Source organism: Pseudorasbora parva, chromosome 12 (assembly GCF_024679245.1).
Source record: "Pseudorasbora parva isolate DD20220531a chromosome 12, ASM2467924v1, whole genome shotgun sequence".
Classification (NCBI taxonomy): Eukaryota; Metazoa; Chordata; class Actinopteri; order Cypriniformes; family Gobionidae; genus Pseudorasbora; species Pseudorasbora parva.
In genome coordinates this window covers 43,225,348-43,240,100 of record NC_090183.1, presented here as the reverse complement: position 1 = coordinate 43,240,100, position 14,753 = coordinate 43,225,348, and the positions used below count along the sequence as shown (strand labels likewise).

Below are 14,753 nucleotides of genomic sequence, written 5' to 3'. Positions count from 1 at the left end.
TTAACGCGTCGCGCGCAAAACTGCATGGGGTAGGTGGCGCACGGACGCGTCAAACTCTCGCATCCCCTCATGAATGAACTGCTCTTGTGCGTTAGGATTAAAGAAATTGCTCTGAGTTTTTTTCCCTTCCCCGACTCCCACCCCCTCTAATTTTTTATGCATTTTTCTAAACTGTCATGGCGTTTAGTGTCCTTGGAAATAAATGCGGAGAGAGGAACGCGTAGGTTTTTGCGCTAACTGATGTCCGGAGCCGGCGTGTCCAGGTAGGTGAGGTCGCGTTTGACGGTCCCTCCGCGGAGTTTGAGTGGCTCTTCACGCGTGTAACGCCTGAAATATAGAGCACCGTTGCCGTGACATTACAGTTAGCACGCTGGCTAGCGCCCTACAGGGGCTAATGTATATGGGACACGATGTTAATGTTTTTATAAGAGTGTTTTATAAGGCAAGTTTGGCATCTGTTGAGGCACAAAGCATCCCATGACTGCTATCAAGTACTGGGAACAATGTAACTTCTAGCACTCGTGTGGTTTACTTCAACCCCTGGTTTGTGCTACATCCCTGTTGAAATTAACGTGTTATTTATAGATTTTTTTTGTCACTAATAATGTTGTTTTACTTTAACAACTTTATGCTTTTCCTTTTTTATACATTGAAAAAAGGCTCACATCTTCATTGACACCTGTCTTAACTCCAGGAATGGGTTAGTTAGTATCAAGGGGCCCACCTGGCGTGTAATGTAACCGATTTGAAATTATGTTTATACATATTTAAATCACTAATGATGTTTCGTTAGTGTCCATATGCTTTTCTTTTTATACAATTATAATGCATGACGGGAAGATTGACAGCTGTCTTAACTCAATCAGTATCTTAGTTTGTATTTGGGGTCCCACCTGATTTTTTTTTACGTAGCCTAATTATGCAATTATTATAGATTTATCTCACTAATAATGTTGCATTACTGTAGCATCTACATATTTTTTGTTTTTAGTCCAATGCCAATGCATCACAGGTAGATTGATCGGTCTTAACTCCAGGAATGCTTTAGTTAGTTTCAGGGGTCCCACCTGATTTATGATGTAATTATGCGATTATTATAGATTTATCTCACTAATAATATTGCATTACTGTATCTTCTTCATATTTTTAATTCAATGTCAATGCACCACAGGTAGATTGATCGGTCTTAACTACAGGAATGGGTTAGTTTTTTTCAGTGGCCTCACCTGATTTATGACCCTAAATTTAGATTTATGTCACTAATATCGTTGCATTACTGTAACATCTACATATTTTTATTTTTAGTTATGAAGTTGCGTTAGTGTCAACACTTATGTTTTTCTTTTTTAGGGCTGTACTAGAATAATCGAATATTCGAATATTCGTTCGGTGAGGTGGCATTCGATTTTCAGTTTTGAGATTCGAATATTCGGGTTTTTTTTCAACACGTGACTTCCGTCGCGGACTCATTCTCACTCATGCTTGAAATAATACTAATAAATAAAATAAAAAAACCGGAAACTGTTCTATTTAAAAGATTATTAAATGTTTATTAATATTTAAAGAATGTGTGCCACCTGATCATATTGCACCAAATGCAACACTGCACTCCACTGGGTCTGCCGCAACACATTTACGATGCCGAAGAGTGAAACGTGAAGTCGTGAAAGATGATACAAATGCAAACCGACACTATTATTACCTATTATTATAACCTACCTACAATCCTTCACTGTCAGAATAAGGTACATTGCTGTCACTGGAGTGGTACCCTACTAATATGTATTTTACTAAAGTACTGACATGTTTGTTTTAAGGTACTAATGTGCACCAGACCATTTAGGACTGAGTAAGGTACAAATTTCACTTTTGTACCTTAGGGTACCGCCCCAGTGACAGCAATGTACCTTTTTTTCTGAGTCCTTTTTTACATTTCTATATTCATGTTAGTATCAAGGATCCCATGTAGGTTATGGAGATAATAGAGATTTTTGCCACTAATAATGTTGTTTTATTGTCAAAGCTTGATACATTACTTCTTAATATAATTACTGTGTATCACAGGTATATTGACAGCTGTCTTACCTCAAGCAATGGGTTAGTCATTATCTGGGATCCCACCTGGTTTACAATGCAATTCTGTGATTATAATGGATTAATGTCACTTATAATGTTGCTTGCATTGCTGTAATGTTTTTTTTAATTTTTTTATTCAATGACACATCTAACTAGTATTGTAACAGTCTTCTTGGGTTAGTTAGCATGGACCTTGGTTTTAGTGAATTTTTGGAAGTATTTTAATGAAACTTATTAGAGATTGAAGTGAATTAAACTTCTTTTCACCTATGCAGCCTATTTAAGTTAGTTTTGAATAAGAATACCTTTATATTATCTGCATTTGTTATATTCTTTAACCTTATTAATGTCTACTTGCGGTATTCTTCTGATATTCATCTTTCCCATATTTTTTTTTTGCTTGTAACAATGACTAAGATGACTGAGCTTCCTTTAAATCATGTTTTAGTGTGCATTCTCAATTTGAATCACAATCACTTTCATTTTTTTTAAGCAGTTGTTTTATATGCTTTGTTGCATAATTTCTATATCCTTGACTCCTTATGTCTCTGTATTCCAGACGCAGACACAAAGATCAAGAAAAAATGAAAATACAAAAGAAAGACAAGCAGGTGAGTGTATCACACGTGTTACTGTCAGACACACTGTGAGTGTTCCCTCTATCTGTCTCGCTCACTCTTTCATCGCCTTTCACATCCTCCGTGCGCTATATAGCTATAATTGACTTTAATGTTTATAGAGTTTTTTTCCCCCTTACTTAGCTTCTTAGGCAGGCAAACTTACCATAATGGTAACTTTCACTAGTGCAACACACGGTTGCTTTAGGTTTACGTTTAGGATTTGATCTGAAGAAAGCTTGTGACATTTTTTGGTGAAAAAAAGAACATCTGAACATCTTCAGTTTCCTCCCTGAAGATAGTTTTGCTGCTCAGAGGTTGTTTTTCAACAGTTCTGGAGATTCTAAGTTATCTTGCATTGCAGTGTCAATTTTGTGATGTGTGTAAGAAGTAAAAATATAAACAAAGGAGACAATTGTTGACACATAGAATGTGAACAGAGCTATACAATTAATGTGGAGAGCATACAATTAATGTGGATGAGAAATTTAGTTTATAGTGAGATCTGTGAATTTTGGAGTGTGTTGTTTAGGTCTCTTTTGAAACTTATTGAAATATGTTATATTTCTTCATTTGCACTCTATTTAATCTCATCAGCTATGTTTTCATCCAGATTTTATGCTGATTTTGAGATATTGCATAAAAAAACGTTAGATGGAAATGCTAAGATCAGCTCTGTTGATGTGGATACATTTTTGTCTGATTAGAATACATGTGCATAAACTACGACGACACTTACCGAATAAATCCCTCGATGCACAACAAAAAAACTCACGTGACTTTGCCTCAACAGAATAACTTACCAGTGGAACAATTTCATTGCACAGCTTCTCAAATATTGGTTTGATCATTATGAAATGCCTGAACCAAAGTCTGTCATCATCAATATGATTTGGTATAATAACCTCCCAGAACTGTGACATGATTGCGTTCACAAACACCAGGCATCCGAATGCAAAAGAACATGGCAGTGTTTATTGTGTTTCGTCTGCGCGCTCTGAGTCATTTATGATGTTGGAAAAAAGTGCCACAGTGGCTTCCCCGATTGCAGCTATTTCCATTTTTATTACTGATGTCTAATTTCGCAGGAAGTGACGAGGGAATCGCTGCTTTATTCACAAATGTTTTATGTGTTATTTCAATTAAATTCAGAACTTTGAATGGAAAGAGCTGTTATGAGAAACAAGATATTCATTAGTTCTCTTTTGTGTTTTTTTCATTCTTGTGGGCTATAAAGACACTTTTTATCCTTTTTTCATAGTTATACCAGGGGCATTAACTTAGCCAATATGTTAAGACTTTGTCGTTTGCCTTAAGATCTAGTTTGACCAACTAGTAGTTTGCTTCACAAGTCTGCTTGCTTTAACATTAACCTAGAGACGTGCGTTATTATTAGGCACATATCCATGTGTTTGTGTGGCGAGCTCGTGACATTCAGGTGCCGACGCGATCACTTTACACTTTTTATACTTTTACAGACCGTAAAAAAATACTTTTTTACAGTCTGTAAAAGTATTTTGTCTGATGCTTTCATTTCTGTAAACTCACAAAAACAGCAGAACGGATTTTGGAAACTAATGTAAACAACCAAGGATGCGCTTTCTGCCGTCTCAGTCTCGGTGAACTGGAGCACATAACAAAAATGAACTAAAACTCAGTGTATACTTGCCTTTCTCAGATTCTGTAGTCCGAATGAAACGTGCATATAGGCGCGTCCACTGCGGAGATAAGTTAGCATCGTCAACTTCATCTCTGCAACTGAAAACAATATTAATAAATGAAAATGTTTAAACAATCTTGCCATTTTTTTACACCGCAGTAAGTATCATTACATTTGCTAGCTCGCTGTGGCAAGCTTTATGCATGCGTTTGACATCATGTACAGGCAATTAAAGGCTCATTGGTATGATTTATGACTTATTAATGTAAACACACGATTAGTCACCTAATTGCTTAAATGAATGACTACTAGTGGGCAGCCCTACTAGGCTAACTTTTAAGACAAAAAACACGTTTTTTTTTTTTTTCGGGGGTCTTTTTGTCGAAATGTGCCCTTTTGATTTGAGAAGTGTTACACTTTAATTTAGTGTAGTTTCTGAGGTGTAAAAGAATCTGAGCTGTAAATAAACTCCAGTCAGATTAACTTAACTTTTGACTTGATAAAGTCAAACAAAATGCCACGAAAGGCCTTTCTTTGCAGTGATTGCAAGAGGTGTGTTCTTGAATAAACAATTCTGTCGGCTGCAGGGTGTTTATAGTTGCTAAGCATTAAAGCAGGTTGCTGTGTTATATAGAAGTGTTCATATCTGCGTTTCATAAGGCTTTGAATGTGGCTCATTCAGTATCAGAATTTGCCATAACTTGGTCACAATTACTGGTGACTTTTGACTTGATAATTCAAGGAAGATCATTTCTTCATAACATAAGCTTAGAAAAACCTGAGGCATCACGTGTGGAGCATTTCTTTGAAAACATTGGAGGTAGTTTTAGATGTTTTCCTTTCAAGAAGAATCAAAGAGTTTTTATAATGCCACCTTACAACCAGGCTGGAGAACGTCTGTTTGCCGAAACTAACCACATCACTGCTATTACTCCTGTTCTCAGCTGGTGCTCGAGTCAGACGCTCTCTAGAAGAGTAGGTACTGTCAGTGCAGGCTGGCTGGTGCAATGATTGCTGTCCTATAGGTAAATGTTAAGATTTTGAATTTAATATCTGTTGGCTGTCTGCAGCATCTACATGGTATGACTTAGACCTAGCGTAAATGTTGCGAGCAAAGTTGCAAGAAGTTGACTTGTAATTTTGGCAAAACAGTCACATCGTCGTTTACTTGACATTACTGCTACATGGCTAATTCAAGTGCACCATCTGTGCCTGTTATATTACAGCGTTAGCATATAACTCATTTTAATTATTGGCTTGTATACACTTGATATTAACACAAATTTTCAGTGATCCAATCGTATGTGGTCAGTGAAGACCCGGTATTGGCATGCATCTCCTTTGACTACATTGTCTACATCACTTACTACTTCAGTGTTGTACTGCATATTAATAGCAAGCATCTCCAGAATTTATCACCAACAGGCTTTTGCACAATTTTTACATTTTTGCTTGTTTTTTTATGCATTGAAGGCACTCTTAAATGTTGTGCTTTTTACATCTGTAGTTAGCCATTTATGCTCTTGATGTCACAAAAGAGTCATTATAGGTTAAAAAGTAATTAAAAACATTATGTTAAGACATTTTCTAAACCATTAAGTAAAGAAAAATATTCAAATGTGCATTAAGAACAAGGTCTTATGCAATAAACTAAATTTTAAACTAAATAATTAATGGTTTCTGGCAGCTCCTAGACATTTAATGTTATTCACAGTTATTTTGTAGCTTTTTTGGATATGTATGAATACTTAATTATTTAAACAATAAATAATTAATGGATATTTATAGAATAATGACTCAGTTCCTTAATTCCTGTACAATTGAATCTAAATGTTTTTGTTGTGTGCTGCAAAATGCCAGTAAATATCATTTGAGGCGTCATTAAATTTCTATATTTACATTATCAAGTGTGTTTTTCCATAGATCTGAGAAAGTTACATAAAACATGATATATGTAGGGCTGCCCCCTATTGGCTTGGATTTCCTGCCCAACATACAAGAAAGATCTAATGATCTGTCCCTTACGGACCACTTCCTGTTGAATTTGTTTTGTTCGACTAATACTTTTTTTTTTTTTTTTTTAAGTTGACCAAGATATTTAATTAGTCGATTATGGATTTTCTTAATGAAAATTACCTTTCGTGTGGTGTGTGCAGTGTTGGGTGTAACTAGTTACTAAGTAATTAGTTACTGTAATTTAATTACTTTTCCCTTGAAAAAGTAAAGTAAGGGATTACTCTTATTTTTTCTGTAATTTAATTACAGTTACTTCTGATGTAATTGAACTAAATACTAAATAGAATTATACATAAATCAACATTTAAAGTCTAACTTTAAAATGCATGTTTTCATGTCTCCTTCTCACATTTGCAATACTTTGGTCAGTTAATAAGAGTAATTTTTGGTAGTTTTATATTATGTATTTGAATGAATTAAGAGCCGTTTCTAACCTTGAATTGCTTAACTCAAGGGTTGATTTAGAAAGTAATTAAAAAGTAATTAGTAATTCAATACTTTTTGGAGAGAGTAATTTGTACAGTAATCTAATTACACTATTGAAGATGTAATTAGTAACTAGTAATTAATTACTTTTTTAGAGTAACTTACCCAACACTGGGTGTGTAACATTGTTCTAAGTAAATAAAAACCCATCTTTTAAAGTTTTAAAGCTGAAAGTGCAGCGTTAATAAAGTTATTGTCTCTCAAAAGTAAGAGTCAACTCTGAGTCAATTAAACGAATCGGTTTTCAAACAAGCCACAAGCCTTTTCGTTGTGATGTCACAACGACACATTAGCATATTGCCTGTCCACTTATTAATAATGCATGCCACGCAGAGACCAGGATAGCATTATGTTGAGAAGAAGCTGGTGTTCTGCAATAATGTGTCAATAACTGGCTAACCGGCTAACTCACGTTATTATGGTCTTACTGAAATACTTTTGTAAATCAGCTGTGGGCTGCTAAAACTGTGTCTATTGATGCAAATTGTCTGTAATTCTTACAATTTTGAGTAAAGATAAAGGATGAAGCAAGATTTTTTTTTGTGTGCAAACATTGTTTACTTCAGTCAGTCACGTTAGTGCTGGGCTATCGTATGCGCTGTTATTGATACAATTCCCACATGTGCACCGCAATACATTAGACACACTGATGGTGGTGGGGAATTACCCTTGAAACATCTCATAATGTACCTCAAAACTGAGTAGCATCACTGAGAAACGTCCAACTCAAAGTTCGGGTTGAATAACTAGTTCTTCCAATGTTTCATCATCGCTTCGGACAGAGATTGGTGTAAAATCGACGTCATCATTACTGTCTTTACAGTCTACAATCGCTGAGCTTTAGGAACAGGAACCGACACTGACTCAGAAAACACTAGTTTATTAATAAATAATTAAAATGTCTCCTTGATGGTTTTTTTCCAGCACAGTCATAATCATTACTTTTGACGGTGATTTCTGGCAAGCTTTATGTGTGTGCTTGAGCACTGAATAGGCTATTAAGCCTATATTAAAGGCTCATTATGGGGATTTCCCTTATATATTTAAGTAATTAAATTAATATAAACGAGCGATTAGTCAACCAATGGTTTAAATTAATGACTACTATTCAACAAGAAAAACCTTTAGGGGGGACAACCCTACATATATGTGTAGTTCTGAAGTCTTCATGCAATTGATTTAAACACAGTAAAGTGTTAAACAACGCTAAGAGCGATTATTGTCTTAGAAAGTGCAAGGAAGTGTGTGATGTGAGTTTGAAATCTGCGGAAATCCCCAGCGTGAACTGCACTTGTACTCAGAACATTCAGTTAGTTAACCTTCATTCATCTGATACTTCTAGATACGGACGTTGAGATGATGATAATGTTTAACTTTGTTTAAAGGGTTGCTTTGTTAATGTTTGATTGGGCGTCAATGATATTCTCCCACAAAATCCAACTTAAGTACTTGTAAAGATGGTGTGAGGTGTAGCCTTGTGTAGAAATATATTGACTTTGCAGTTTTTATGATTTGACTTTCAAGTTGTGTCTCGATGCAGTCTCTCTTCCAGCTTGTTTTGATTTTCAGGCTAGCAACACCCAGCTAATCATGCTAATTGTCAAGGAATCAGTGGCTGCGCTTCGAAACATCAGGGGAAAACGAGGTCAAAGTTGAACGTTGCCACAATATGGTTTGAGTTCTATGCATTGGAGCGTGAAATCAGTGTTTGAATATGTTTTAAAGTGTATTTATCTGTGTAGTCAAGATTTAGGGGGGTAGAAAAGAGTTTCCTTGATGGACATTTACTTTTACATTTACTAAAATAATCCACAATACAGTACTTTACATTTTGATCAATTGCCTTTCATCATGGATCAGGCGTGTCTATGTATTCCAGTGTGACTGTCTGTTTCAACAGACCAAAGTAATTAGTACAAAGAATCAGTTGTGACATTTATGAGTTGTGAATAAATCCCAGCCAGCGTTGTGATCATGCATCAGTTAGGCAGAACATAAATCAATGTCAGCATCACTCAGATTCTTGTCTCTCATGCTCCCTCTTGATAACTATTGCTGCATCAGTAAATAAATAATATTGTTATATGTAGTGTGTTGTCATAAGTGTTGTAGTAAGTCTTTCTTGGTTTCAAGAAAGGTACAGCGTTTTTCACCTTGATATGTGGAAAACCTCCCAAAGACACTTCTGTGGAGCTGTCGGATTGTCAGCCGGATCTGGGAGGCTTTTGGTGTACTGTCGGGCACTGAGGATCTAGACTCAGCGCTGGGATCTCTGGAAATGTAGAATGGTTGTGTGTATGGTTTTCAATGGCACATTCTGACACATTGTCAGTTGTATGTAGTGTTCAGCGGGATTCATGCGTTTGTTGCTTTTAAACTGTGACCACCTGAATTTCACTGCATTTATGATTAGCCCTATTCGGGCGGTAATTGTTTCTCGTGGAGTCGTAAAGGTATTTTCATCAATTACAGGGGCTAGTCTGTGATTTTATTGCCGTCAGAATCCAGAATGTGAGTTATTTCTCCCACCACCCGCGTAAAAATCCCGGGTCGAATTACATTTACATTTAATCATTTAGCAGACGCTTTTATCCAAAGCGACTTACAAAAAAGGGGAGAGTAATAGAAGCAACGGAACAGACAAGGCCAAAAACCTGTAAGAGCTGTAAGAAATCTCAATTAATTAGCACAATACACAAATTTTTTTATTTTATTTTTAAGACATCTACAACAAAAACTCACGTACGCAAAATGCTGAACACTACTGTTTTTGTTACTACGAATTACCTACTGTTTTTTGACAAACACCAACACTGCAAAAAATGCTTTTCTTACTTAGTAGTTTTGTCTTGTTTCTAGTCCAAACATCTAAAAATTCTTAACATGAAGTATTTAATAGATAAGCAAGAGTAATTGTCTTGTTTTAGGGGGGAAAATACTCAAAATTAAGAGAGTTTTTGCTTAAAATAATAATAAAAAATTAAAAATCTGCCAGTGGGGTAAACAAAATCTTAAAACAACTTATTTTACTTACTCCATTGGCAGATTATTTTGCTTATTTTAAGCAGAAACTCTCGTAATTTTAAATTTATTTTTCCCCAAAACAAGACAATAATTTTTTACTCGTCTAGTAAATTTTTCTTAATGTAAGAATTTGTTGCTATTTAGTCTAGAAACAAGACAAAAATACTAAGTAAGAAATGCATTTTTTTGTAGTGAAGGTCATGTGGTGATTTAATTCTCGTCCGAATCCACAAGATCGCTTCAAAATTCACTGTTTATATCCTTTTTGACCACTGCAGAGCACCGTATCGTTGCTTTTCTCTGTAATTTAGATGCATTTTAAACACTTATTACTGAAATGCTGGAAAGTATTTACAAGAATAATCTTTCATCACTGCTCAAAAGACAAAGAGAAGAAAATCATGTAAACATTTGAAATGAGTTATCATGGCAGTAATTAATGTTATATAGGTTACATTTGCAGAATTGTATTAACTTATTTCTGCTCATTTCCACATTTTTAAAAATGACATTCCTATTTTTAAACAGGTAATTCCTATTATTAAATTAAATAGGCCTACGATTTTATTCTTATTATTCCAAGCATATGACATTTTTACAGCAGACAATCATTTGACTGACCACGCGAGCATGTTCACAGGTGCACAGGATCACAAAACTCGCTCCTCCACCGGGAATAAATCACCAGTATTATCACTAAGGTGGCATGCAAATATATTTTTATGGATGTCCACATGAGAAACCATTACCATCCGAATAGGGATGGAGAAACTCACGTCGGGGACACCAGCAGATTAAAAAGAATAAAGGCATTGATATACTCACGCCAAAGTTTTTTTAGGAGTAAAATGAAGTGACCAGCGATACTGTTAGCGAACATCCGCCGCCGCCCACACTGCTGAGAGCGGTGTTTAGATCCCGGTTGGGGAACGTTGATCCTGAAGGGCCACTATCTTGCAAAATTTAGCTCCAACCTTGAAAAAACCACTCACCTGCCTGTAACTTTATTAATGCTGAAGACCTTGATTAGCTTCAGGTGTGTTTGATTAGGGTTGGAGCTAAACTCTGCAAGATCACAGTTCCCCTCCCCTGGTTTAGAGTTTGTAAAAAGCACAGCTTCTGAATGTACCCTCTTAACATCAGTCAGTCAAGCATTATATTATGATATGATAGTATAATAGTGATTATTATTAAAAGAGAATAATAATACTACTAACACTAATAACAATATATAACGCACTAATGATTGATGAGATGCTGGCTTCATGAATATCTTTGTCAGCGTTCTCTCCAACTGATTTGATCAAAACAGGGGTGGTAATAGATGTGCCAGCAAATGAGATTGCTGTTTGCACATTAGTTCTGCCCACTTAAAAGCTAAATAATTATAAAATGAATGTTATTTTTACAGGAAAATACAACAAAGAATATAATTTACATGTAGCATGTCGATTCTGGGTAAGACTCTTTCTCTCTGTAATTGCTTGTGTGAGAAACGGCTCTCAGAAACACGGCAAATCGTGCACCTTCACACTAGAGTTTATGGTACATCAGATACAGGTACGCTGCACATCGTTTGAGCTGAATTGAAATAGTACTGATCGCTTGATGGAGAACGACGCTCTTAATGCTCAGTCAGAGCGAGTGAAAATATATCTTTGCTAAACTTATACTTCGCTTCTAAAACACACACGCTCACTGGCGATTAAAATCTAAGAATTTATTGGCCAGTGGCTCATGATAGACGTTATTTAGACGCCAGAGTGAAGATTTAGTCACATATGCGTGTGATTTAATCACATTGTAGAGGGTTGATAAGAAAAGCATCTGATCAAAGCAACGTGGATATGTTTGCATGAGCAATTCGGCACTCTAGTAAAGTCATATAACTTTATACAATATATTGCTTTAAAGTATGCAGCTTTACATTATTAAACATGAAAAACGAGTGTCTGTCTCATTGTATCAGAAGTTCAATTTAATTTTCTTCTCTAAAGCGACTCTCAAGGTACTCGTGTTTTTAACTGTAGACGTCGGACCTCAACGGATAAATTAACCAGAAAAGATTTCCATGTGAAAGAAGGCTGAGCCTAAGCGCACACCTACCTATTACTTAACCACCACGGACCAATGGGAGTGAGAAGGTCTTTACCAGCCATTTAGAACTCCTGAAGTGAACACAAATTGAACTTCGTTTTGGCTTGATTTTGTTCGAAATCGTCATATCAGTTTGTTCTTTGATTTCGCTTGTAGTATATTGAGGCTTCAAGAAATTAAAAAGTAAAAAATGCCACACAAAAAAACATTTTCACACTGAGACACTCTTCTAAAAGGTTCATGTCACTGCCATGCAAATGATCTGATCTACATTTTGATTTGAATGTTGGTGGTGTCAAATCAAAGTAGCCCAATCTTAGTGATTTAAAAGATACTTCTTAAGCGCCCTGAGAGCTTCATTGTCAGGCTTTTCTGAAGAAGGGATTCACTCTAGCTTAGAAACGAGGATCGAGAGGAGGGGTCCGCCAGCGGCTTAAAAGAAGTTTTAAACCTCTTCTGCAGGTAATCATCTTATCAAATGTATGTTCCCGGAGGAATAAGATGGATGAATTGGTAGCTAAAATCAACTATGACAGTATGTTTTACAGAGACTTGGTTAAGAGAAGACATACAGCTTTAAATGGCTACACAATGATTAGAGCTGACAGAAACAGTGTTGCATCTCGAAAGTCCGTGGGAGGAGGTTTGTGCTTTTCTGTACACAACAAATAGACAACACATTTTTTGGATTAATGAACAAGTATGTTTGTCTGGCTATCACCACACCAAGCGCAACCTTTTAAGATTGAACATTGGTCTGGGGAGTTTTTTTTCCTGCACGAGGTGTGATCAACAGGCATAGTTCAAATTACTCTGTACGCATATGGATAGTCCTTCAACCAATCAGACTAACGATTCATCGCTTCTCTATCCGTCATCGTGTTAAACCTGCCAATAGCACCACAGGGATAAGCCGGTTTGTGATTGCTTCCGCAAATTTTAACAGAAGCAGGATAGAAATATACAGGTTTCTAGCCTGAGCTGCAGGGCGAAATCAAATTGCCGGCAGATCGGGCTGGGTTTACCCAATATACAAGCATGTACTACAGACTATGAACTTCTGTCAGTGTCTTTCAGATCTTTTTTTAACCTGGGAATTTGGACAGATTACTGTCATTTTACCGTGTTACAGGCCCGAATAATGAGGAAGCGCAAAGAAAATAACAGACAGTATTGTCTCACTTATCGGATCAACCAATTCTTGGAGATACAAACTTATGTGATTTATCAAGTTATTTGCCTACCCTCCATCAGTATGTGGACTGCCCCAGTCGATCAACACGCATATTGGATAAATGTTTTGGCAACATAGTAGATGGATATAAGGCTGTGTGTCGTCCTTCCTTTGGGGAGGTCAGATCATAATATTATACATTTGCTACCCAAATATCGAGCTACGTTTAAACAAGAGAAACCGATGACTAAAGAGACACAACTGTGGACAGATCAGAGCAAAGATGACTTGGAGACTGCTTTGATTTCTCGATCCTTTGATCCAAAAACTTCTTTCCAAATATGTGCAATTAATTTAGTAGATTTCAGAATGGGTGCATTAAATTGATCAAATGTTTTGTTGAGACCCCTGCCTTCTCTTCTTGGTCTTTTTTTTGTCATAAGAACACATTGTCTTTCTATTCAATAGATGGTGTCTTACGCATCTGCCTGTGGCCATCCAAGTGTGCAATTTATTTATTTTTTTGTCTGAATCCGTGAGCAAAACAATATGGACCTTATTTAGGGAGGTTTACAGATGTACAGAGCAATTAAAGGACAAAAACAATGAATTCTTTCATGATTATGCTTTTTGTTATTGCAAATAGCTTGACTGCTATCGTGCATTTGGCGGAGAGGTGGATGGATGTTAGTGGGAGCGACGTGTGTGCGTGTTTTATAAAGCACGTTTGAGCAAGGTGTGTTCGGGTTTGGATCTGGCATTGACTGAACTGCAGCTGTCGCGTTTGGGAGTTGGGAGTTGGTATTGATTCATAGGGAATTTGATTGCAACGTGTGTATGTGTGTGCGCTTGTGGTTGGCAGATTTGCCTGGCAAGCATGCATACTGCAGCACGTCACGGGAATAGTCTGCAGTGTTTGCTTCCGTGCCTTGCCTTTGCGTGCATGTGTGTGTGTGATGCATAGAGAGAGAGAGCATAAAAAAAAAAGGTCAACGTAAGGGCAAAAGTGAAACAATCAGTTCAGTTGCAGGAAGTTGCCGTTTACTCTTCATGTGTCTGTACAGTGAAGTTAAGTACATAAAGTAGTGTTTTTTCACCCATGTAGATATTGCTAACATTACCTTCAAGAACAATGAGGTCGATGCTTAGACCCCAGAAAGGAAAGGGTTACCACGGAGACTGCGTGTTTACGTTCCCGCTTCCCACAGCTTGGTCCCGAGCCTGTTGCCATGACGACGGCCCTGATTCCAGCCCGCTTGCTTTGGAAAGCATGTGATTCATTGACATTATCCCCATACCTGCCTGCAGTCGCATGCTCTGTCGGGGAGTGCGTGTGTGTGTGTGTGTGTGTGTGTGTGTGTGTGCCTGCACATGCGCCCGCTGTTCCACGTGTGCACTGCAACACTAAGGCGCAGTTAAAAATAAATGTGCTTCGCGGAATAAGAGGTACAGGGCTAAATGTGTACCAGAAACATAAAGCTCACAGACTGCAGTGAATTCTGTTTAATTCATAAATGTGTTTTTCTTTAGAAGTAGAAGAACATTTTTTTTTATTTAGTCTGCCCTATAATGTGTAATTGCTTGGGATTTTTTTAGGGCACAT

The 14,753-nt window shown here is 36.8% G+C and overlaps 1 protein-coding gene across 4 annotated transcripts in view; it reads left to right on the top strand.

Annotated features, from left to right (window-relative positions):
• The window catches only part of chd6 (chromodomain helicase DNA binding protein 6), a 53,145-nt gene that overhangs the window by 2,502 nt on the left and 35,890 nt on the right, over positions 1-14,753 (top strand). For 2 of the 4 annotated variants that reach the window (XM_067460408.1, XM_067460407.1), the window contains exons 1-2: positions 31-263; positions 2,636-2,687. In XM_067460408.1, the coding sequence (XP_067316509.1) occupies positions 241-263; positions 2,636-2,687 (75 nt within the window). In that variant the 5' untranslated portion in view covers positions 31-240. Of the gene's footprint in view, positions 1-30; positions 264-2,635; positions 2,688-14,753 lie in introns of those variants that run through there. The other 2 variants (XM_067460409.1, XM_067460410.1) reach the window with 2 other exon arrangements.